Source organism: Harpia harpyja, chromosome 10 (assembly GCF_026419915.1).
Source record: "Harpia harpyja isolate bHarHar1 chromosome 10, bHarHar1 primary haplotype, whole genome shotgun sequence".
In the NCBI taxonomy this organism is placed as follows: domain Eukaryota; kingdom Metazoa; phylum Chordata; class Aves; order Accipitriformes; family Accipitridae; genus Harpia; species Harpia harpyja.
The window spans coordinates 26,274,520-26,300,444 of NC_068949.1; the positions used below are offsets into that span (position 1 = coordinate 26,274,520).

General features: G+C 43.1%; 1 protein-coding gene across 1 annotated transcript; it reads right to left on the reverse strand.

Moving 5' to 3' along the window:
• Positions 1-13,081: 13,081 nt before the first annotated feature.
• LOC128146753 (bone morphogenetic protein 7-like) lies at positions 13,082-19,497 on the reverse strand. Its single transcript, XM_052798460.1, has 6 exons — positions 19,469-19,497; positions 18,757-19,013; positions 18,319-18,458; positions 17,453-17,569; positions 16,055-16,256; positions 13,082-14,881 (listed from the first exon to the last, which is right to left on the reverse strand). The coding sequence occupies exons 1-6, from the start codon at positions 19,495-19,497 to the stop codon at positions 14,439-14,441; spliced, it is 1,188 nt and encodes a 395-aa protein (XP_052654420.1). The 3' UTR covers positions 13,082-14,438.
• Positions 19,498-25,925: the final 6,428 nt, after the last annotated feature.

Below are 25,925 nucleotides of genomic sequence, written 5' to 3' on the forward strand. Positions count from 1 at the left end.
ATCCGAGACATAGGCTCAGCGGAGAGAGATGGCCCTTGCCTCAGCCCGGGTGAAAATTAGACTTTAAAGTACCCAGATGAAATTTTCAAGTCAGGGACGCGGGATTGGATCAAATCACATAAACTGCAAAAAAAGCAAGTATAATGGCGCATAATTGGTTCTGTAATAGCATTACACAAGGATAATAGCCTGTTATGGCCCCCTGCACATTAAGTGCTTCCCTGGCGTAAAGCCTTTATGATATTAAAGGGGGAATATAATGATATTTTGGTTATTAAATGCGTGTAATTAATTTATGCACCACTGAAAATAAAGTTGGTATTATGACCCACTCAAGATGCATCAGAAGATGTAAGTCAGACAACTGTTGATAAGTTCTGGTGTCTATGTTTCGTCTAGACTGCTGATTTTATTTTGGAACAATTGCTTCTCCGGCAGACTACACAAATTTAATATTTTATAAACATTGCAATGTTCTGTGCAGGAAGGGCGAGCAAATCTACACAGGCTCTCTCAGATCTGATGGGAGTTTGAGGACATAGCACGTTCATACCAGAGCAAAGGAGATGGATACAGATGATACAGGTGCAGAAATAGATAAGAGAATTTGAAGAGACAATGTCTTTGGAAAGTTATTCTGCATGTACGACCTCATTAAATAAATACTAATAAGCCTTAGAAATATCACCTGCTCTATCTGCTTTTCACACGAGGCATAGACGTGGAAATTCCCCTAATGTATATTCAAGCTGAAGTTATGTTTAGGTCCCGTAAAGCATTATTTTAGCAAAGCGAGGCAAAAAATAATTGTAGGCGAGATCCAAATTGATTTGATCTGATCTTACCTTATCCATTCACCTGTAATTTTAGCATACTAGTGATAGATTTAGAAAGCTGCATTCAAACATGTTTATATATATATATATGCATATATATATTTACATGTATACACATACACAAACACTGTTAGGGATATCGCTGTTTGACAACAGAGATTGACTTACCATCCAGGCAAGCCTCTGAACAGCAAAGTATACTATGAATTGAGACGGCTTTTACAGCACGGTGCAAGACGCAAGACCAACGTTCTGAATCCGACTGCACTCCTTAAAATAGCAGCACAAGCTTTAGGTCAATTAACCTTAAAAAGAACATCATAACCCAGAGGTACTGTCTGGATCTCCCCTGCCAGCCTCTCCATCCCGAGCTTTAAAGTCCACGCAGGGCCAGTACTGCAGGATCCCTTTGCACATAGGCAGATGTGCCTTTTCCTCTGACGTCGGGAAGTGAGTGAGAGTGAGACAGAGTGTTTTATCATAAGAACCCCTAATAAAATAATAATAACTTCATTATGGCGCTCTCAGGCCTTGCTCTAGTCAGGGGGCTGCATTGCCGTTTTGGCTCCAAGACTCACTTTCCCCAGCAGTTTGAAGCCTGCAAGTTCAGCGTATTGCAGGAGGCAGAGAGGGTGAAATGGAGCACGGGGAAGAGCTCCAAGTCGCTGCTTTTTAAACAGAAGCAGAAGGACCCCGAGCCGGGCGAGGCTCAACTTTCTCCCAAGGAGCAGCAGCTGCAAAAACAAGGAGATAACTAAGCAATATATAATCCCCCACCCCTCGCCAGTTCGGTGCCTGTTTAATTTTAATGCACGAAACGTGGGGCTGACATAATTAAAAGTTAGCGCTTCGGAGTCTTGGGTGCCGTTCTCGGGCGGCCGGAGCCCAGGGGCGGCGGCAGCGGCGCCGCGCGATTCAGCACCACGGACAGCGCCGGCCGCTCCGCGCCCCGCCGGCACCGCCCCGCACCGCCCCGCACCGCCCCGCACCGCCCGGCACTGCCCGGCCCGGCCCCGCACGGCCCGGCCCGGCCCGCTGGGGTGTAGCGCGGGGTTAGTCCCTTCTCCGGGGGAAAGCTGTTGTCAGGGCTGTTTCCGGGCCTCTCCGTGTCACCACTCTGCAGGCGCTTTTCTGCGAAGCTGGGACCACAGGAAAAAAAAAAAAAACAACAAACCCCAGTAAACTGCTTTGGATCATGGCTAGTATTTCTCGGGTAGTTCCTCTCATCTAGCTACCAAAGGCAAGCACTAAAAACAAGCTGTAGCATGAAATAACATACAGAGGTGAGCTACAATATTTCAGAAAAAAAATCCCTTTTTATGCAAAGTCCTTGAAGTCTCTATTACATATATTATTATTATTATTATTATTGTCATTATTATTATTATTATTGTCATTATTACTGTTATGATTATTACATCAATATTAGTTACTAGGTCTGCAAGGAAAAGTCCAAGTAAATACAGTTCTGGGTAGACGTTTTGCTGATTGTGTCTGTCTTAAAGCAGAACTGTTCCTGTGCTGCACACACAAACATACCTCTTCTCATTTTATTCCCATGACAATAAAACCTAGGACTGAACTGATGAGCAAAATCACTGAATGGACATTTTCCTTGAGAGCATTCAGCTTTGAGGGGATCATTTGTAAAACTCAAGAAAGTCTGAATGGCTCAGGCTTGATGAAATGGCTCTCTTGCCTTTCCATGTCCAAACACTTCCTTTCCCATGATTCTCAATACCTGACCACAAAAAAAGGCTAGCAGCTAAAAGGTTATTTTACCCTAATTCATGTGCAGTAAAATGTATTTTCCAATTAACCAAATTTGCCGATTTGTCCCGCTTGGACACTCTTATAATTTATAATGTAAAAGTGTTCTTTCTTTATCTAAAGACCAAGGTGACTGCTTTTAATTTTCTGTAACCTCTTTACACTTGATGTTCACCAGACTCATAATGTTAATTGGCTTCATGTACGGATCATCAGTTTAATGAAGGAATAAATCCTATGTTGCTTTATGTCCCTCTGTTTTAACAATGATTGCTTTAATGAAGAATGTGACGTGTTTGAAATCAAAGCTGCAGGAGACACTAGAGGGTTTTTTTTTATGATGACTGAAATGCTTATTTGAAGCTAAAACCATGGGTTTCCATATTTCAAAAGCTTTTCTTTAAATCATTTTCCACAGAAAATACTGACACATTCTTCAGCAAAGAACTTTTTCTTTGTAATCACAAGCAGAGACTAACACAGTTTTGTAATACAAACATCCCAATTAGGTTATGAAAATATCTCTGAGCTGATTTTATACCACTGCAGTTTTCATTCAGAGTTTAAGTAAAACTCCTAGTGAGTTAAAAGGAGTTATGCCTGCCTAAATAAGGAGTATTTTGGGGTAACTAATACATCTCCTTGTCAACCTACTGCACTTTCATTGTTCACATGTAGATGGAGAAAATTATACGGGAGAAAGAATTGTCAGTTCACACACAAAAGCTCTGGATTGCTGTAATCTATTTCTCCCCATGGGGATTTTAGGATTTCGGGAGCAAGGGTAAAATGTAATGAAACATGGGCTCATAGAGGTAGGTGACTGCAAATCAGAGCATCAATTAGGTCAAGCTGGAAAGCAGCAATTAGACCCAACTGCATGTGCCAGTTATACTAGCTACAGCAGGTTTAAAGTGTACAAAGCAAATGCATTCTGGTAATTGAACTTTTACGTTCCTGGTCCCACTTATAATGAAAGTAAGCTTTCTTTTTTTTCTTTTTTTTCTTTTTTTTTTTTTTCTCTAATGGGGACTGCATATACTGGATATATTTGTTTCTCAGTTGAGAGCTGCTGTCTGGACTGAAATTACATGATCCTTAGATAAGGGATCATGCAACATAGAAGAGGAAAGTCTCTAATAAAAGCCTGGGCCAGGGCTGAGCAACCAATGGATTTGGAGAGAAATTTCATGACATGGCAGAGGAAGCACATGAGAAGAGAAGGATATTAGCTTAAATTACATACCACTGAGAAGTCATTCAGTGTGCCAGGCCTGATCCCATGACCTCTTGGGTCCCCACAAGGATTATATTCATTCAACCCAGGTCACACCAAGCTTCAAGTAGATACACACACATCTTCTTCAATGTCCACCACACAGTGTCTAAAAGAATTATGTGTTTCGTTTCAGAGCTGGCCAGGACTACAGTCCTATGGCCAGAACTGTACAAACATGCAGAATGCAGCCCATAAACCATACTTTGTCTTCCCTCTCCATGAAGAACAAGAAGGTACCTTGTGGCATCTCTAGTGTCACAGAGGATTAGCCTGCCAGGAGCCTTATTCAATAGCAACAGTTCTCTACCTGGAGCTATGCCTTTACCAGACCTATGCCTGGTCCCAATACTGCTTACCATCTGAAGTGACTGGGAGTGCAGGCTGGGACTATGCCAGGATTTGCTGAGGAAAAACAACACTAGTTTTCTGGGGGATTTTCTGGGGGTTTTAGTAAAGATGTCATATAAAGGTGTTTTTTCCTAGATGTGCTCTTTCCCACTAAAATGAGTCTTCTGACCAAGATTTGTGAGAAAAGACTTCCAAGGGAGCAGCTGTAAGAGTGAGAAAAAGTAGTAGCATTACTTGAAGGTAGGAAAATGAGATACAGAAAGACTAATCGATTTACTCAAGTTGTCCATAATGGACAACTACTGCAGAAGAGAGTAGTAAACTCAGACTATGTGTGCTGGTTTTGGCTGGGATAGAGTTAATTGTCTTTCTAGTCACTGGTATAGTGCTATCTTTTGGGTTCAGTATGAGAAGAATATTGATAACACACTGATGTTTTCAGTTGTTGCTAAGTAGTGTTTAGACTAAGTCAAGGATTTTTCAGCTTCTCATGCGCAGCCAGCAAGAAAGCTGGAGGGGCACAAGAAGTTGGGAGGGGACACAGCCCCGTTGGCCACTTTGGGTCAGGTGCCCTGGCTGTGTCCCCTCTCAACTTCTTGTGCCCCTCCAGCCTTCTTGTTAGCTGGGCATCAGAAACTGAAAAATCCTTGACTTTAGACTAAATATTACTTAGCCACAACTAAAAACATCAGTGTTATCAACATTGTTCTCAAACCAAACTCAAAAACATAGCACTACACCAGCTACTGGGAAGACAATTCTCTACCCCAGCCGAAACCAGGACACTAGGACTAGGCCTTTCTCCATCCAAATCCCTCTGGAGTTATTTCCAAGGACCTGGATGCTCTGTGCTAATGAAAGGCATTGCTGAAACACTGATAATGGTGTTCACTGACATTCAGAAATTTGTTGATTCAGAAAGTGAGATGGAACCATTTGAACAAACTGAATATTACATGAATGAAGGAAAGGAGGCAATAGCAATTCATTCTTTGGGCTTAAGAACAAGGCAGTGCAAGGTCATGCAAAATTTAGAGACAGAGTCCTAAAGTATTCTTAAAAAAATTCAACTTGAGAGAACATCCATATAGCCTTTCAACTCTGGCTTCATGAACATTATCTTTCCCAACATATTTTCTTAAACCAGGACCACAAATCCCTTCCTCCACCCTTTCCTATGTCCTCTGTCCCATTTTCTTACCTTACAATACAGGTCCTATCACTGTCTCAGGCACCTTGGAGCATTTGGTGAAATAAGTCTGGAAGGCTTGAGACAAGACTTGGAACAGGAACAGGTTATCACACATCGTGGTACTTGCAAGGTCACTTACCTATCAAGTAAGAGCATAATCTACCTTGTGGGCTTCTGTGTGGAGAGGTAGTCAGCACACAGGGGTTACCACAAAGTGCTGATCTCATGACAGTGTGTGGTGAAGAAGGAAAGGGTGGGTGGTCTTGAGGAGCACAGAGCTCTGGGCAGCTGATGGACTTCTTATACCTAAGATTGGCCTTGCTCGAGAAGCAAGTGATACATTCATGAGCCATCATCCAAGAAACAACAGGAGAATGGCCATGGTCATGCTGTTAATCAGTTTGTTTATGCTGCTTGGCTGGATGGGAGCAGAGAACCCTGCTGGCATTTTCTGGAGTTCATTTAGGGCTTGCAATATTCAAAGCTTCAATTTAATGCTTTTTTTTTTAAATAGGTTTATTTTCTTAGCCTGTTCTTGGGCAAATTATACTTACACTTTCAAAGTTTACATTCACATTTTATATGTGCATTTGAGTTCTAGTCACAAGTCTCAGAACACATATCTCTTGCTGCCTAGAATGAGAATGAACCTGTTCAGAATATATTAATTGTTTTCTTTTTAAAGATTAAATGTTGAGCTTTGAACACTGAAGCTGTTCACAGAAAAAAAAAAATGCCCTTTTGACATTTTGTTTGAAAAATAAGAAAAGTTTGCAAAATGTCCAAAAGGTACTTGTAATGAAGAAAACCCTAAAATCATTTCAAATTACAAATGTAAAATTATGTTGTTGAAATTAGAATAAAGGATTATGGAACCCTGAGCAAAAATTTTAGTAAAATCTTTCTTTTAGCTTTTTGGCATGCAAAAATTTGAAAGCTGATTTGACTGCTTGACCTTGAAAATTCTCATGCAATGGGGAAAAATATTTCTGCCCATTCCTGCACAGTACCTCCTGCAGGAAAGCAGTGAGGCTGAAAGGTGTTGAGCCGCAGAGGCAGTTGGTGTCCTGGTGTGTGACCATGGTCTATCCTGTCCATTTACCAAAGACTGCTGCCTTTGAAACAGCTTCTGAGCTGTCGCACTTACTTATAAACCAGAATGAGGAGCCAGATGGTGACTTTAGCGGCTGTGGACCCACCTCAAGCGCAGCACATCAGCAGTGGCAGCAGTGTCCAGTGGAGGGAGGTGATAGGCAGCTGGAAATGGCAAGTGTGCTGTAGCCTCTGACTCTCATCCACCTGTACAGCAATTTTGGCTCCCGAAGCTCTATGGCCAGTTTGAAAATGTCACTTGGTGACTGCCTATCATCACTGTTCTGCCAGCGGGAAGTTAGTCTTGTGGTCCAGCTCTAAGACTACCAGGCTTTTGTGGGACTCCAGGAAAGCCACTCAGGGTGGGATTAATTTGATCACATGTTGGTGTCCATGTTGTCAGTATCTGAAGTTGGGCAAAGTGAATCCCAGCCCCATTTTCTCTAAGTCTCAGCCACCAGCCAGCCCAAGCACACGAGAAACAGTCCAATATCCAGGTCAAAAACCTCATCTTGGTAGAAGTCACTAGCTACAGTTAGGAATAGGACTTGAGCCTGTAAAACAAGGGCTGAAAATGCAACACCTGTGACAATGTACCCTTGTGAATCAGAAAGACTGTTACTGCAATAATAATTATAAATTATATTTGGAAACAGGAGCTTATTATAATCTAGGAGAAATAATCACAGGAAGTCTCAAGACATCTCAGAAATTATATGTTAGCTACCTGCTGACCCATTTTCCACCAGAAAACTAGATAGCAAAGTTTTGCAATACCATATGAAAATAAATTAACTACTTTCATTTTGTAATCTATGCTATTATTGAGCCAACCTGTGTGAACTTTCCAGGGTAATACATAAATGTAAAGAGGATCACTAAGGAACTATGAATTTCCAGAGAAACATTGGAGAATTTAGAAGTGCTTTTGCATTGTCATAATCTTAAAATAAATGTGAGGTTTTGAATATTTTTTTTATCAAGACAAAATCTTCATGACAAAAGAAGCAGAAAAAACTGTGTCAAAACCCAGTGCTAAAACTAAATACCACGTTTAGGAAACAGAAAGTTATTCAGGATGGGAAACAACAAGAACCACATGGAGTTCACCAAATGCAAAGTCTTGCTCCTGGGAGGGAACAACCCCATATATTGGCACAGGCCAGGGGCTGACTCCTTAGTTTATCTGGGGATCCTTGTGGATAAGGACTTGATCATATGCCCTTGGTACATCTATGCAGTGCTGAAGGCTAGCCCCTAACCCCCTTCTGGGTTGCACTAGGAAGAGAATAGCCATGAGGTCAAGGGAAATACTCAAGCTGAGAGTGGGTGTGCACTGGGACAGGGGCCAAGAGATGTTGTCAGATCTCCATCTTTTGAGATACACATAATTTACCTGGACAGGGTCCTGAGCACCCTGCTTTGACCAGAAAGTTGGGCAAAGATGATATCCAGAGGCCCTTTCCAGACTAATTTTTTCTGTGATTCTATTCTTTGATAAGTCAAGCATGGGAGTGTTTTGAGAATGGCAAACTAAATCACATCTTCCATTCCCCCAACATGGTGCACATTCCTCTTCTTCTTGTGGTACAGAAAGCATAAATCTTACTAAATAAACTGAAACAATTCTCAGACGGTATTTGTTGATCTAGTTAAGTTAGATATCGCGTGGATTATCTAATATGCGTACGTTTCGTTGGGTTTTTTTAAAGATTTGATGTCTTAGCTCTAACAGCAAATGTCAAGAAATCAGAGTTTTAACTCCTATTGCTCAAGTCTTTTTCTTGCAATATCATCTGTTCTAATTCTGATTTTGAATCACTAAAACCTTGACACCTTCCACTTACAGCCTGGACTCCAGCAGTAAAATAGGAATCCCGGGAGTAGCAGTGGAGATCCAGAAGTCACTGCTTATTCTGAAAATTGTGATCATTTATTCCCAGCAGCACTTTGCCCTGTAGGGCTTTCACTGTCAGGAAAGCTGGCCCAATTCTTAGCTTGATTTAACCCTAGGGAATTTCAGACATGTTTGGAGGAAATTATACTTGATGTTTTTGTCTATGCCTTTTGAGGACAGAGTTCCCTGGCTACCAACACTGGCTCAGCATATTCAGCAGAAAATTTGACATGGACAAAAAGTTGATTCCTACATGGATCACAGTACAGAGTCTACACTGATTTTTAAGTACATGCACCGCCTTTATGCTGTCTGACAACTCCCTTTAACTTCATAGTTAACCAAGCAAGATTTTCGTGAGCAGATCTGATCCAGTATACTGGGATTTATGCCATAATGCCACTTTGTGTCATGAGGCCTGGATTTACAGCATCACCAAATAGTGGTTCCAGTTAAAGGCCAATCGCTTCCCAGTAACAGGTCATTTTCCCACTTGCAGGCAAAACTTACACCTTTTGTTCTCCAGACCTGGACAGGCTGTGATCTTGCTCTGAATTAGGGCAGTTAGTATCTGCACGAATCTGTAGCTGCACACATCCTTGTGACAACAGAAATTTAGCAGTCCCTCTTATTCTGTGAATGGCTTCTAAGCAATAAACCCAGTAGGAAGAAAGAAAACATTTAATTAGCTGCTTTAAGGCACGATTGTCTCATTCACCAAAGGTCAATTCACACCTGCTAACTACTCTCCTTGGAGGTGAGCTGAGCTACACTCCACACCAGAAAGGGAGAACCAGCCTAGGTGTGACATACTTTTGCACAAAGCCATTGAAGCTCACCCTCTGGACGTGGCAATGTTCTCCAACTAGCCCCGAGCGCTCCACCTCGGTTAGGTATAAGTAGCGCCATCCTTGGGGAAGCAGTTTGGGATGAACGAGGAGGGAGGCTGCCTCTGAACAGGAATGCACGGGCCCACGGGTGTACATAAGAAAGAACCCACACGTATACAACGCATTTGCATGTATATATTTGCATGTGTGATCTTAAAGGGACTGGAGACAATCTGGAGGGTTCGGTATCTGTGGGAAAGCCCTGGAACTTATGATAGGCACCCAGCTTCTCTCCTCTCTTCAGGACACAAGCTCCGCAGGCTATGAATCAAATACTATCCTCCATGGGTCTAAGTAAAGCATCTAAGCGCCCCATTTCCTACACAGAGAACAGGAACCGTAGTAACTAGCCCAGGCAGCCTGGAAACAACTCAGAGCATTCCTAACTGGATGCCTCATACTGAACATGATTTTCAAGCCTGCAGAGCGGACAGAGCAGAGGCTTTTCAGCTGCTTACAGCACTGCTGTGTTCCAGCTTCCTTAGGGCAGGCACATTTACATTATCTCCCCCCTCACAAAGGAAACCATCCCAGAGCAATTTCCCCAAGCCCATCCCTTCTGCCTTACCCGCCCCAGGACACCCCCAGCATACCCCTCCCCCTGCTTCAGTGCCAAGAAGCACCTTCTCATCTATACCTTGCGACAGGAGCACCACAGAAATCCCTTAAAACAAACATTTCTACAAACAGGAGACCATGGAAGTCTCATCTCTTGTGGATTTGTGCTCTTTACCATTAGCTCTCCTCCACAACATACTCAAATCCCACTTCCATCCCACTGCTGTGTTGTCGGCACCAGGTTTAGTGCTCTCCCTACCTTACACGATAATGCATGTGACTGCACATACCTCACGTACCTGGACCTCTTTAGTTCCAAACCCGGGCCAAATTCTTTATCATGGGGTTGAGCATAACCCTACAGCTTTACCATGGGGTTGGATTCTCCTTCTAGGCATTGCCTGAGTCTTTCTGCCCCTGAAATCCTGCTTGCCTTGTTCCTGTGGGTATAAAAGGCAAGGTGTGTTATTTACCAGAGGAGAATCACACTGATCCCATGCTATGGAGAGGATCCATAGACCCATTAGCTGTCAGAGATCCAAGCCAGCAGGCCTTGACCTGCAGAGCTGAGCGCTGTGAATGGCTAATGGGGCCCTCTGCTGCTTCCAGCCACCAGCTGAGCCTGCTCAGGCAGCCAGCCCCACGCCTGCTGTAGCCATGCCCTCAGTGAGGCTTGGAGCTGGAGGCAGGGGAGAGATGCTGCAAGGCTCTCAGTCCTTTAACATGGGGCTCTTCCTCTGTATACCTCCGAATTTCAGTCTGGGGTGTCGATGCTCTTGGTGGCATCCTGCGTATGAAATCTGAAGTCATTCCTTTTTGTTTCTGCTCTTTACAAGAAGAGCTCTTCAGGGCCAGGTGTGCTCCTCGTTGGTCTTGGTAGAGCGTTTATCACAACGGGGTTTGCTGCTTCCCTTGCTTCTTCTTGCTGCAGTTGTGATGCAACATGGTATTAACAACGCACAACTTGAGTCACCAATCCTTTTCCAGACTGTCCATGCTGAAGACTACCCCTATTCCCTCCAAAATCCTAGCTGTTGCTTTTTGGTATGCCACCTAAACATATGATGTTCTGATTAAACCAAGACTCCAAAGTGTAGCATTTCTTATTTTGGAATTCTTACTTATTTCAGTTAACGAATAGAAGAAAATGTACCTTTATTCTTAAAAAAAAAAAAAAGAAAAAAAAGAGCATACTTGTGCTTAATCGTTATTCTAATTACAAGTTCTGGTGTAGTGTAAATTTTTTCCCTTGGCATTATTATGAACCTCATTTCCTTACAAAGTCCAGGATAAACAATTCCAATATATTTTGTTTTAATTATCAGGGTTTAATGGGGCATAATGAGACTATGTTGAGTGGTGCAGAAAAAAAAATAATTTAATGTGTGCAAAACTACTGAGTGCTCCTAGCTTGACTGTGCATATTTCACCTATTGTAGGGCAGCACTATGTTAGCTAGTATTCAGTGTGCCCATCATTTATTTATTAATCATACTTGCTTTTCAATAGAAAATTTTCCTTTTTTTTCCTGGCATCTGAAACAAGAAGAAACCCATTAAGATACCCTGGAAAAATGGACAATTCTCTGAGTTGAGTGGTGAAGGATGCAGCTGATACACAGCTGATGGTGCTAGAAGCATTTGTCATGTCACAGACAGAAGACTAGAGTGTGTTAGACACAGAACCTGCCTCAGCCAGCCCATTCCAAATGCAGTCCTTCTCCCAGCATTATTTGGCAGTGAAAACTCCTGGCTTCAGTTCTCATGGCTCCTACCAAAAGAAGCATAGACAACATGAGTTGAAGTCACCATTCAGAAATCACCTTCTCTGGACTCTCATTGTGGATACATTTTCCCACTCCCAAGGTGTGGTTCCTACAGACTTAAAATGCCACAGATAACTTCTGCAGTGAAAAGGGAAAAGTGCAGAACAGCAGCCTGGGAAATAAACCAGTAAAGTGAGATTGCGACTCTTTACGCTTTCCAAGGTCCCTTTGCCAATAGCACTGAATCCGATGGCTGGGCGTGGCTGATACAGCAGTTTGCACCACCCTGCTACCAAATCTATATTCTACTTTACCAGGGTGACCAAATACCAAGATCAAAACACCCTTTTTTTTTTTTCCTCCTGCCCTACACAGAAGTTTTACATAGGCAGAGGAAGACTTTGGCCATTTGTCTGGGAATTCTGAACATGAGGCAGCGTGGTCAGCATGGCAACGATGGGCTATTCTGCCAAAAGGATGAACACTTTTGTTCTGCCATGCTGTGCACATACAGCAGGTTTGAAACGTTGTGGTACTGGAGTCCCTGTGCCTGCACTGCATAGCTCACGCACCACTAGTTCAACACGTGGTCTGCCAGATGGAAATACAGGAGCCCTATTACAGCCTGTTTCCGTGGTGTGGGGGAATCAAGCCTTTTGTCCCTAACAGAAATGGGCTTCTGAATGCTCCACTGCCTGTTCCAGCCTGGACCAAGCACCAAGTCCTTTGCCTTAACTGCTGCTCCCAGCAGCAAGACCTGCTCTTGAGGCTGTTCTGTCATCGGAGCGTCACAGCGCTGCTGATACTTACAACAGTCTCTGCAGCCTTCGAGAGAAACAACTAGGTGGAAGAAAACCCATCTCTCCACACTGACACATGCATGCCATCCTTTTGAATCCTTGTCTTGCTCAGGCTCCTCTGTTCCACCCATTCCAGGCTGTAGTTCCCATAAGCACATGCCTGGCCTACACATATGGGGCAGTCTTTTCACCCATATATTATATCTGTGAATAACTGTGTTTCTTTTGTCCTGGCTTTCTAACTTACTGAAATTTTAATGAAGGCATCCCAAGATATTACAACATACATGAAAATAAGGCCTTGCACACACCAAGAAAATTGAAACCATCTCAGGTATGTTAAGTTCAGGACCTCCACAAGGTAGGCTTTGTTACAAGCACCACATGTGACCAACCTGAAGGGCTTTTATCTCTACACCTAACTCAAGTAAGAGTTATAAGAAGCTTCAATGCAAGTTCCACTTCAGGAAAAATTACTGGATCCTCCCTGAAGGGAAACACATCTATTCTGCTTACCTTATTATACACCTTGACATGGAGTCAGAGGACTTGATACAGTACCCACTGAAGCCATCGGGAATGTCTTCTCTTCTAGAAAAGTATTTGATTCATGACTCTAGGAAGGAGGTTCAAATACAACACAAATAACCAGACCAATGTTACATTACATTTATTTGAAAATTAACATTTTATATTACAGATTAAGTTAAGAAGTGTTTGGGTTTTAAATAAAATAAATCTATTACAGACATCAGTATTTACAGAAAGAAAAACATTTACATAAATAATTTGGGTTTTTTTAAATCTCATTGGAGTAAAAAAATTCTCCATGAAGTTTCTACCCACGGGAGATGTCACATTCTGTGAGAAGTCAGCCTCCTTCAAGGATTAATGGAGACAAGAAACTTAACCAGGCTTAAGTTACAACTCAATGAGTTGATTGAGAAACTGCAATGGGCTGGTTACCTGCATTAAATTGTAGCAAGCCTGAAAGACCTCAGGGGGCCCCTTCCAAGTCTATGTCCTATTCTTCAAGAAGAATGGAATGGAATCAGTGAGTACCTTCCATCAACCTTGCCTCAGATACAGGACCAGGCCAGCATCCAGCATATTCTCATGGACCTCCAAAGCTTAGTGGTCCTCTTTCTTCCTGCTAAACTATGGGGATTCTGACCCAAGCTTAGGATCCCATTGTACAGCCACTGTATAAATACACAAAGGTGATCTCTGCTGCCACACAGCCTAACAGCCACAGCAGACCATGGTGGAAGAGAATGATTTTACAAAGAGGGGGACTGGCTGACCCTTCATCGTACAGAGGTGCCCCTGAGTTGAAAGCTATGTTTGCCGATTCACAGACAAACACTGACCTATGTGTTCCCTCAGATTGGCTAGCGAGTCCCAAGGGGACTTACAAGGTCTCTGCATTTGGTAGAGTTGCATAAAGAACTGGGGGAAGAAGGGCATTTCCGGGTAATGCATGAGCTGCAGATGGTAAAGGCCTCTGACATTAGCTCTGGGCAAACAACCATCCTGAAAGCTCTATGTGGAAGTGTACATCCCCACCAGATCATGCAGTCAAAACTGGATAAGGCTGTGTTACTAAGAGACCTGCACACCATCCTGGATTGAGGCAGGATACCGTGCCTGTTAAAGCATCAGAAATTGTGAGCCTCAATGTACAGAACAAGACCTTAACCTGAATGCTCAACTTAATGCGTTTCAACTCCGCCACATAGCAAGTTCCCATTTTAATGGTTTCCTCTGGTGTACAGGCACTCAAAGAGCTCTCTGTGCAGGTCAGCATACCCTCCAGAAGCCCACAGCTCTTCAAAAGCCAGCCTTAAACACCTCTCCACACAGCCATGGTGAGGGGAGAAGGATGTGAAGCACAGCTAAGTTTCTGGCTCTCCTGCCCTGTAAACCGAAATGCCATCTGCCTTGGTATCTTCAGTGGCAAATGGGGAACTGAATCCAGGCACACACCAAATACAGACAAAAAAAGGTCCTGTTAATGACAACCACACCTGGTTGCCACCATGTCTTTGTAATTTTTAAGGACCACATTCTCTTTGTCATCAAAGTAGAGAAGATTGAGGGACTTCAATTCATCTGGCACACAGCAGGGCGTGCTGACACCTTGAGACAGTTTAAGTGTATGGACTATGGACTGAACTGTAGCATGGTTTGTTGCATTTAAACTTTCCCCCAAGGGGAAAAGACAGGATCCTCTGCAATAAAATGCATTGTATCCACTTGGGTAGATAATCCACCCTGACCAGCCAATAGCACGGAAGTCAACGTAGAGTTCCCTTCGATGACATGCTGCTACCTGGCTTTTGGCAGAAGGGATTGCAGCAGCTCGAGGTCTCCTGCTGATGCTTCCACTGCTGCTTTTGATGATCTCAGTTTCATGAGGCATGCGTGAAGCATCGTTTTCGGCAGGGTTCATATCTGGTTGGGAAAGGAAGTTGTGTGTTAATCTTTCTCAAAAGAAATTAATTTCCTAAGTACAGTATTCTGCATGAAAGTCTATTCCATAAATCTACCTCAAAGTCTTCAGAGTAGATTTTAAAATGACACTTAAAACCGTGAAAGTACCAGAAAGGATGTGTGAAATTGCCATTTCAGCCATATTTCAAAACCTGCCAAATCTTGTGTTTCACTTTGTGGCCTGAAAGGCCCCAACTCAGCAGAAATACAAAGGAAAAGCTCAATGATATACTAAAGACATTTGGTGAACTCCACAGGCCCTTTTCAGGGCTGAATCTGGTCAGAATGGTATTAAAGGTCTTTGTATGGCCACTCCTGCAACACATATCATACTGAACAGTGCTAACGGAGGGTGGACATCACAGTCTTTTTCTCTCTCTAGTATTCTCTTTCCAGGAACTCTACCCATACATACACTTGCAAAACAGAGTGTGTTCCTGTAAAGCAATATTTTAAAAAATATTTTTCAGTTTTTGGATCTAAAAAAAATTACCACCAGGTTTACAGAACTCTGCTAGAGAATGAAGCTTACTGACAATAGGTTTGCTTTCTTAAAGTATCTTCTGAGAAGCCTTGATAAATGTCCATGGAGACCTCAAGATCCACGTACAGAGGCTAAAAACCACTGATACACAGGCTGGTAGAAGAACAATCTGCACAGATTGACAGATCACAAACAACAGGCAGGTCTAGGGAGTATCTTCGTTGAGAAATGGGTATCAATTTCTCAATCCTGGCACAGTATCCCATACAGAGCTTGATGCTCATTAAACTGGGATCTAAGACTTCACTATAAAAATTTTCTTTGGAAAACAAAAATAAACAGGCCAGCCTCATTTTTGTTTTTAATCAATTTCACCAGCTACTTCTTAATATTGATGCAATTCCTACACAGTTTCTTTCCAATATGCAAATTCAATCGTCTACAGAAAACCCTGCAAACCAAGATGCTGGGTGACCTACTAGCAAAAACTATCAAATCAAACTCTGATCAGTGACAAAGCTGAACTTCAAACCTGTTCAACACTGCAAATAAATACTGAGATTAGGTATACATGAGGTAGCAGAAGGTAAAAGAAAATGAACAGGGAGTTCATATTCTAAAACAGAGCTGCTGCTTTTGTGTGAACTTACTTGTGGAAGAGGGTACAAAGCTGGAAGACCTCCGTTTGTTACTGTTGGTGAAGAGGACAAGGAGAGCATTTCTACTCTCCTGCAAAGTGCCCTGGCTCTTGGCAAACTTAACCAGGTTGTGCTCAATTCTATTGTTGAACACATGTGTTGTAGTTATCAAAAAGCCATGGTTGGACCTGCTGTTTCCAACCCACTTGGAGACCTGTTAATGACAGGGAAATGAAAAATACTGTTTCAATATTCTTATTACAGCATTACGATTGAGCAATGTTTATATTAGAAAAAGGGAACAGGCAACAAGCCATCAGAGCATAAGAACATATATTATGAAAGAAGTGAGGTAACTGTATAGCTGAGACTCAATTGAGTTTAATATTTAAACCAGTAATTCAACATTTAAAAATACAAAATACCATATGCATTCCCCAAAGCTACATTTAGAGGAAGATAATTAATTTCAGAGAATTTACTAGTGAATAGATGAGTCTAGGAGTTAAAATTAACATTAAAATAAATCCTCTCTGACTTCAGCCAGGAATTTATTTTTCATAGCAATCTTAATAACACAGTAATATGAACTCTCCAGACTTTCCTTACCATTAAAACTCATTTAAATCTAACAAACATGGCATTTGAAGAGATTAACTTGCAATCAAGCAAATTTACTTTATCTAATTGTTATAATTACAAACTAATAGATAAGGCCAGGCCATTCTCAAGCAGGGCTATCATGGCTTAAGATGCAACTCCACCAATCATCCAAGTACACTCTTCAGTCTGATCATAAAGCTTAGGCAACAGAAAACACTGTCTGAGAGTACAGATTTAAACCCAAGAAACTGTATGTTTTAAACCACATCTGTTTTTTTGCTATGCAAAGGCATTCACATACTGTTACAGTTTAAGGATATCTACAAAACACATCCTGAAACTAACAAATAAAGAAGTCTACAGAGGAAGTTAAATGAAAAACAATCCAACCCTGATCAATTCCAGAAACACAACATTAAAGCACACTGCACATCTGTTCTGTAGTAATGTCACCAGAATAAAAAGGAGAAATGAAAACCTGCTCTTAGCACACGATCAATGCCATCTCCTTTGGCAGCCTAAAGACTAACGTGTTAATCACAATGACATACTTGGCCTGATGTCCCTCCTATCGACTAGGTTTGGGTTACTCAATTCTCATCATGCCTGTGCTGCTAGCAGCATATAAACACTTCTTTAATTCAGGTAGCACCAGGTGTACTTGTAAGTGTAGAAAGAAAGCTTCTCTTGCTGCTGCTGTCCTTCAGTTTGAACTGACCACAAAACCCAGCATTAAGGGCAATGCTGGAGTTGCAAGCTGACTGTCATCTTAGGAGATTCAGAATTAAGTCAGAATTCTCTGCTTACTGTCTGTGTGACGTTGAATACTTCCCAGCCTTCTGTGTACAGGGACAATAATCTTGATGCAATGAGATTTTTTTTTTGTGGCTTACTTCCACTCTCCAAGAGCTCATGCACTTCCACCTTGATGAGAGAAATATAACAAAACAGTAAGAAATGAAACCAATTGTTCTTCCAGCAAAACAAGGAGGATGAAGATTATGCATATTTCTGCCACATCATAGCTGTAAAACTGTACTGTCATTCTAAACCAGGCAAAAAGTAGTTTTTGGACAGTTTAACAGAAAAACAAGTATTGCTACATACATCTACTTCTAGATGTGTGCAGAGGCACGATATTGGACTGTTTGATACTACAGAAAAATATCCTGACCATCCCTTTTCTTTCTATTTTGAACATCTGATACCATGAAAGTCTTCTGTTCCTCCACATCTTTGTCTTCAGGTTTGCAAAAAGTCCAATCCTGCCTTTTGCCAAGGGGACAGATACCCTCAACGTCAGAGTCCCCACCTGCCCCATTTTCCTACGAATCCCTGATTGCTATTATTATTTTTTAGAGCAGCTCAAGCAGATAAATTTCGATTCAGATTTCAAAACACCTCAAACCCCAGAAAAGTACAGTATGGTTCGAGATAGGCCTGACATGGGTATCTTTAGGGAGAGCTCACTGCCATAGCACGCAAAGAACAGCATACTGCCAAAGCCGAAACCTCACGTCTACTTTTTTGCATGCTGGAGGCAAAGAAAAAGAGTGGACGACAATCAAATAAAAATAAAGCAGGTTTATGCGGTCAGTGGTTGCACTCCTCAGTATTACTAACAATGAAAGCACAAGTTAAGCGTTCAACTGACACGTTATTTCCCCACTTACTCTGCAGAAGTGTTTCATGTCAGACCTTCCAGACACATGGGTCCTCTTCAGCTTGAAGACCCTGAACTCGGCTTTCAGCATCTGCTCGCCCTTCTCCATGGCGCTGACGTCGAAGTAGAAGTGGTACTGGTCCACGTGAACTGGAAGAGAGCCTTCTTTAGCAACAACCCAAGACCCCGCAAAATAAGCTGTAGCCCCGCGTCTTCCATAGCAGCTGCCAGGTCTGCTCAAATCCGCGGGACACGCACACGACGCGAAGCAGGAGGTGGAGGAAGGGGCTCTGCAGCAGGTGGAGGAAGGGGCTCCGGCGCGGGCACGGAGGCCGCTCCCCCGCTCGGGAAACGCCGGCGCTGCTCTGCTGCGGGGAATTCACCTCTCGGCTCGGCCCCCGCCCCCGCCGCCGCCGCCCCCCCGGCCCCGGCAGGGCCCCCGGCCCACCTCGGTCCTCGAAGCTGCGCACCACGTCGCCCTCCAGCAGTCCCGGGGCGCGGGTGATGCCGTTGGAGTCGGCCACCTTGTTGAAGAGATCCACCATGAACTGGGGCGGCTTCCTGCGGGGCAGGACGTCGGGCGGCAGCTCCTCGATGTCGAAGACCTCCCGCAGCCGCTGCAAGGCCGCCGCCAGGACCTCGTCCCGCGGGCCGGGGGCCAGGGGCGGGCCGGGGGCCAGGGGCAGGCCGCTCGCCGCCGGCAGGCTCAGCAGCCAGGCCAGCCCCAGCCCCAGCCCCAGCCCCAGCCCCAGCCCCAGCCCCAGCCCCAGCCCCAGCCGGCGGGCCGCCATGGCCGGCGGCGCTGGCTCGGGAAGGCCGCCTCGGCTGCCCCGCGCCGCTTCGCGGCTGTGACCGCGCTGGGCTGAGGCGGCAGCGGCCCTTCGCGGGCCCCGGCCCGCCACAGCGGAGGGCGGCGAGGCGAGTGCGCGGAGCGCGGGGCAAGGGCGCTCAGCCCCGATGGCCGCTTCCCCCGGGGGTGGGCGGCCGCGCCTCGCCCGGGCCATTAAGGCCCCTTTAAAAGCTCAATGGGGCATCGCCGCTGGCTCGTTAACATCAGAGGGCCGCCGGCCGGGGCTCGGGGGAACGGCTGCTGGTGTCGGGGGAAGCCAAGCAGCTGCAAAGAAAACCGCACTTGTGAAAGTCTTATTCTTTAAACTTACCTTCTTAAAAAGGGCTTTGATTTGGGCATTGCTGATCCCGGGTGCCGTTTCCTGTCATTGCCACAGCAATAAAAAGTACACTTGAAAATGAGCGTGAGCCTCTGCATCTTCCAGCTTCACAGCCTACAGAATTCCCCCTGGTGTGGGCCCAGGCCCCAGGGTGGGCTCGGCCGTGCTGCAGGACAGAGCCTGCGGTTACCCAAGTCTCTAACTCCGGCCCTACAGCTGCCCAGGGCGAGGTTTTAGGGACAGAGTCCGGCCTCTGCGATTGCCGTGCAGCAAGAGCAGCCAAGCTTCCAAGTAATTAGCGATGGAGGGAGGCATGTGTATTCTGAGAAGCTATTTTAAGGCTTAAATCATTCCCAGACTGAACCAGCTTTCAATGAATTTGCCTTTTTTCCCCGCTTTCGTTGATGAAGGGAGTTCCACTCCCCCCCAAACCAACCAACCAACCAACAAAACCCAACCCAAACCCTAAACATCCTGCATACTGGTCCTTTTTAAGGCAGTCTGGCAACTTACTGAGGAGCAGCTACACATTCCTGATGGTTCACGCAGCAGTGCCTGTTCTGCTTGTGCTGCACGGCCCCTTGTTCCCTTTCCAGGCAGGAAAGCAAAGGGAGGTAGGTTATGGGGCAGGGGCAGGTAGAAACGTCCTCTGGCTCCTCTGCTTAGGCATGTGGGCCCGTAGGTGCATGAGGTGGCGACAAAGAGGCTACAGCTCCGCACGCCCCCAAATTAGCCATTTGAAGGAAAAAACGGTTTAATCTGGATTGTTCAAACAGCTCTGATACAGAAAGCACTCACATTTTGCTGCTGTAAAGCTGAAGTTCCTAGGGCACTTGGCCATGCGGTCTTGAGCTCCAGACTCTCTCCTACTGTCACTTGTTCCAGCCTTCAGCTATTGTAGCCACATACTTGCAAAAGAAATTGGATAGTTATTATTGCTATGTTTTTTTCACCAGGAGACAAGCTTGCTGATCAGTTTGCCACATGAGGTGCAGAGGACTGATGGAGGAAAATGAGAAGCAGTGATGAGTTAATCAGACCAGTGTAAAGAGCACTGTTGCTGCGCATAAAGCTACAGCCAGCTTTGATCCTCAGAACTCTCCAGCTGTCTTCCAAGGGCTGTAGGTATCTCAGCTCATGGCTAACAGCAGTGCTGGATAAAGTAATATCTGTTCAACTATCTGCCTGACAGCATGGAAAGAGACTAGTAAGATATGAGAAATCATCACTAGACTGTTCTTCAGTCACCCTAAAGGCTTTGCTTCCACTCCACTGCTTCTTCACATGCTTATCCTCACAAACCCTTCCCTGCCCTTGGGCCTCTTCATTTACTCCTAGTATCCTCCCTAGGCACATACCTCCATTTTTACTCTCATGGTGCTGCTTCCAGACATTAATGTCTGGAAAGACATAGCTAGGGTTCCCAAACAACCTTAACTCTGCCCTAGAGGCAAAGATTTATGAAAAAATCCTCTCTGTTTAATATAAGCTGGGACCACAAACAACGAAATGCCTCAATCATAGTAGTGCAACTGCAGAAATTCCAGCTTACAGTTAGCCAAACGTAACCCACTGAGTGCTGTGTTCTTTTATTTTCGTATTTCTGATTAGGCAAACAACATAATGAAAGCCTCGCTCCCTATTCTTTTCTAAGACTGTATGACTCACCACTTATGTAAGCCTTATGCAGGAGCTGGTCATAGCTCCACTGATGATACTACGTACTGGTTTGCAGTTAGTGCAAGGCTTCAACCTCCCTGTTCTGTACAATAAAAAAAGGTTGTCTCAACTTACATGCTGTCAGCAGTGTGGCTTTGGGAGCCCAGGAAAAGCAAGGAATCTGCAGGGAACTATGACAGACAGTTAACAACTTAAAATTTTAGGTGGATTCTCTAAAGAGTTCAGCATTGGCATTGCTTTTCCTTCTCCCTCTTTCAAATGACTGGATAAACAGCTTGGAGGGTCTGAAGAGTTCAAAATCATCTGGCTTTCAGATGGGTAAGAATGGGGGGATTTTCTTTATGGGTAAGAATGGGGAGATTTATTATGTGGCCTGCCACATCATCTTTGATGCCATTATAATTAATATGGACAGCAGTACTGAAAAAGTATCATTAGTGGGCAGAGCAAAATTTAGTTGGGAGCCTTCATTGTGCATTTCAGAACATTAGCAAGTTTGGACTTAAATGCAAGTCCAACCCTGCCATTCAGAAATGAAGAGCTCAGCTCAAAATATACTCTCCCATCTCCCATTAATTTCGGGTTAGCACAAACAATGATAAACTACTGGATAGAGCAGGGTGAAAATTGCTTCCTTCTCAACACAGATGCCTGACGCTTCTCCATACCTGGGCAGGTTTTGTAGTTCCTAGTTTAGTGACTCACGCAGATCTTTTCTTTCTGGAAAAAGGAGAGTAGTTTTCTGTTCCCTGAACACAGCAATGATGCACTGCAGTCTTCACTGTGGCTTTTGCAGGCAGGGAGCAAGAACACAAGGTATTTCACTCACTTCATAGCAGCTGTCTTAGACCCATTTAAAAAAGAAAAGAGGAATGACCCTTGCATGAAAGATGTCAGACTTCTCTTTACTTTTAACGATAATAGAGGCAGCAAAACCAGGGTCACCAGCAAAAGTTAAGAATTACTAAGGAAAGCTTCATCTTCTAAGTGTCAGCTGAAGGAACAGGACTATACCACATCAGCGATATCATGTGAAGTAGGACTGTTGACGTCACCCCAGAGCCTAGAATAGTAATCCCTTGAGGGCTGGGTAGGTGGAGAGAGCCACTGATTTAGTAAGCATATATTCAGCATTTAGCTTGAATGTTGGAACAGGGAAATTATAAATGGCACTAAGTAGCAGAGAGTGTTTTTACCATGTATCCAATATATAAATACCTCTCCCAGAGGAGATAAACTCCCAAGTGCAGACTTGCCAGCACATCCTGACTCCAAGACATGTGCCCTACTCAAGACCTTCAAAAACTGGACTCTCAGCAATTTTGTATGATAGTTTTGTGTAAACTACAGTTGCTGAATTAATAATCTAGACAGAAAGATGCTGTATTACCTCTGTTTTTCCAACCAGGAATTCTTTGTACTGTGCTATCATTTCCTGAAGCATTTCCAAAGGACTTGAAAGATTTCTTGCCATCCCCGAAAGACTGCATCCATCAGATGGGGAAACCAATGCAGCAGGCAGTATAGTATGGCATCCGAAGTCACCCAGAGGTTTATAGCAAGAGAATCCAAATCTCCCTGCTCCTAAAAGACCAAACAGGTAGATTACTCCACATTTTAAACCATCTCAGTGACTATGCTACCCAACTTAATTCCTTCTTAATTTTTTCTCATGGTTCAAGTAATTTTTTTGCCCCATACATTGGGAGTACACCAAGTTTAAAGCTGCTACTGGGTCTCTTCACATCTAATCTTTTCACCATCTTCATGTATCATTTGAGAAAGCATAGTCTCCACCAGCACAAAAGACTTTGCATCGTCCTTCCTTGCTGAACCACTGAGATATGGCTGTTCCTCAACACCTTCCTCCCTCTGAGAGAGAAAACTGCTTAAACTTATTACTATATTTGACATAGGAATCACAGCTGTATGCAAAAAGAATGCAAGTCACATATTATCTCACCAATTTTATTATTCACCTACCCAGTTCCTTCTATTAAAAATAAAATTATTTTATGTTGAAGAAAAGTGTTACCCTCTTGAAAGAACATTAGTCAAGTTACTGTTTTCTCTAAGACTGTTTTGTCAAATTAATTGCTTAAATTACTGCTTCCTGTGACAGCTTTCCCTGAAGAATGCATCCTGTAACAATAATTTTCACACTGCTTTTTCTAGTTATGTGATGCCTGGCTGGATATCTTTGTCACTGAGAAAGTATTGTATATCATTATATGTGGTGGGTTTGTTTTTTTTTTTTTGGATAGATCTCAATGTGTAACAATTTAAAATCTATTGGAAAATTCCCTCCCTCCCCACCAATGTTGTTATGAGGATTCCCCTCTTATTTTTACACTGTTACACAGTAGTATCATTGTTTACTGAACAGATTTTGTGTATTTTCTCAGTCTTAGCAAATGCAAAGCATTCTCCCTCTGAAGAGCTTTTTCCTTACATACTAGTGATGGGGCATCATGTGTCCTGGCAGTATACATTCACTACCAAACTCAGTTAACTGGTAGATGAGGAAAAAAAGCCGATTCAATTGCAGACTAACATCAGTATAACAAAGTGCACTTCATACATAACTTTAACTGGGGAATCAAGACTCAAAGGTCTCTTCAGACGGCTACTAAAATCATTGCCATCACCTATCTTCATGATTTTTTGAAAAGCACATCTCAAACCGTACCTGGAGTTCAGCCAAAAACGGGGCCCACAAGATCATTCTTTGTGAAAATCAACCAAAAACCTGTGCAACAGGCTATCCCTTTTCAGGAATGCAACTCGCCTTTAATTGTCCTTTCCATACAGCAGTATCAGTAAGCACACAGAAACTGGAGAAAGGCTGATGTTCTGTGGCCGTTTCAATCACGTATGTGCAGCATCCCAGGTAACACACTCGCTAGGTCCTCGAGGAACAGCATCAGCCCATCCATGTCAGTGGAGCTGCATTCACAACAGCTGAAGAACTGGAAACTTCTTAGTCCTAATGAGTCAGTAGCTCAAAGAAGGGGAGTGCTGCAGGATTTTATGAACAACAACAACAAAAATCCCATCAAGTCCTTTTGAAAGTCTTGTCCCCTCTGCTGTAGCTTCTTGAAAGGCAGAGAATTGCACCACTAGAAGACAGTAAAAATCAGCCAAGTTTAGCAATCTTGGAATCGAAAGCAAAGTTGACCTTGTGACTTGAGTACAACTGTCTGTAGGTGATATCATCTGAAGCCAAAACTTCCAGATAAAAAGCCCAATTCCCTACAGCTTTACTTGGGAGGGTAACATTTATTAGCTGTAGTAGACTCAATTCTCCACATGGTGTAGCCCTTTGAGAAAAGGCCGAGCCACAGTATGAAGTTATGGATTTAAAAATACTCCTCTCCATTTTTAATCACCATTTCTATCAATCTATCTATTCAGCATCTTGCTAACGTTCCTTTTGTGGCAGGTCATTATTGTTCAGAAGAGTCAAAAACCTACAACCATTAGCAGAATCTCTTTTTTCTAGGTCAGAAATTAGTTCTTATACCAGAGATGAGTAGGTTGGCTATACAAGACTGAAGTCTCCAGCAAAAGGATGAACACGGGAGAATAAACACCTGGAAAAATGTAAGAGGAGGACAAGATGGGGGGAGGGGAGAAAACACCTTAATAAACAAAGAAAGAGGTTTTTTTACCTCCCTTTTATAAATATAGTTTGGAACCAGAAGAAACAATTATGGTAAGTTTTAACTTCTGCTGTTAAAATACCAGTGCAGCACGTTTTACCCAAACAGTGTACACAGCCCCTGTAACTGCTTACAGAACAATCCAAGTTTTTGCTATTTAGCTTTCTAGATTTTTGTTCAACTGCATTTGTCTGCTGAGCTGTGTGGGTAGTAGGTCACATCATCTACAGTGGCATGACGTTTGAGTAGCATGGTGCTCAGCTTTTAGCATCTTTACAGGAAACAAGTTTTCAGTAGTTTATTGTGGCATACTTTTTTTTTTTTAATTTAAAGATTATACTCACTGCTCCATGCTGAAATACCTTTCCTTAATAAGATTTAATGATTTTTTCCAACTTGATTCCTAAATTAACATCTATATTTTAATCGTTCTTTATCCCCTTTTTACTGAGGTAAGAAAACAAATTATAAAAACACAAGCATTCCACAAGTGATTTTTGGAATTATGCACAAGTAAAGTAGCAACTACCAACTGCAGCACCTAATACTAGGAAACTGAGAAGGCTAAAATACAAGCTTTCAAAAATATTATGTATCTGTAAAGCTATTTAATGGTAAACTTGTTTGACTATGCAATATCATTAATCAGGAATTGTTTCAGATTATTCTTTGAAGATGTGAAAGGAATTCACTTTACAGAGGTAAAGCTAAACAAACAAAAAATCAGATAATACTTTATGGAATAAAAGTAGGATTATTCTGAAATAACTCTTCTACTATAGAATGTATAGCAGCTATATTATATTCCAGAACAACTTTTACCTATAAATCAGCCTGTAGACCTTTAATCACATACACTTTTGAGATGAAATACTTAAAAATATTTTTTTGAGTATTATACTAATATTCATTCAGTCTTTTAAACATTTTAAAAGCTAGTACTGGAAAAAAAATCTAGTTGCTAGGCTGCATAATTTGAAGTTGTATGAAAAATGGAAATGGACTTAAAGATAATATGAATCATTTAGTCAGAGCCACACTATACAGGAAGAGATGCCTCCCTGCCATTCTTCCCCCCGCCCCCAAAGAAGACTTCTAGAACAGAC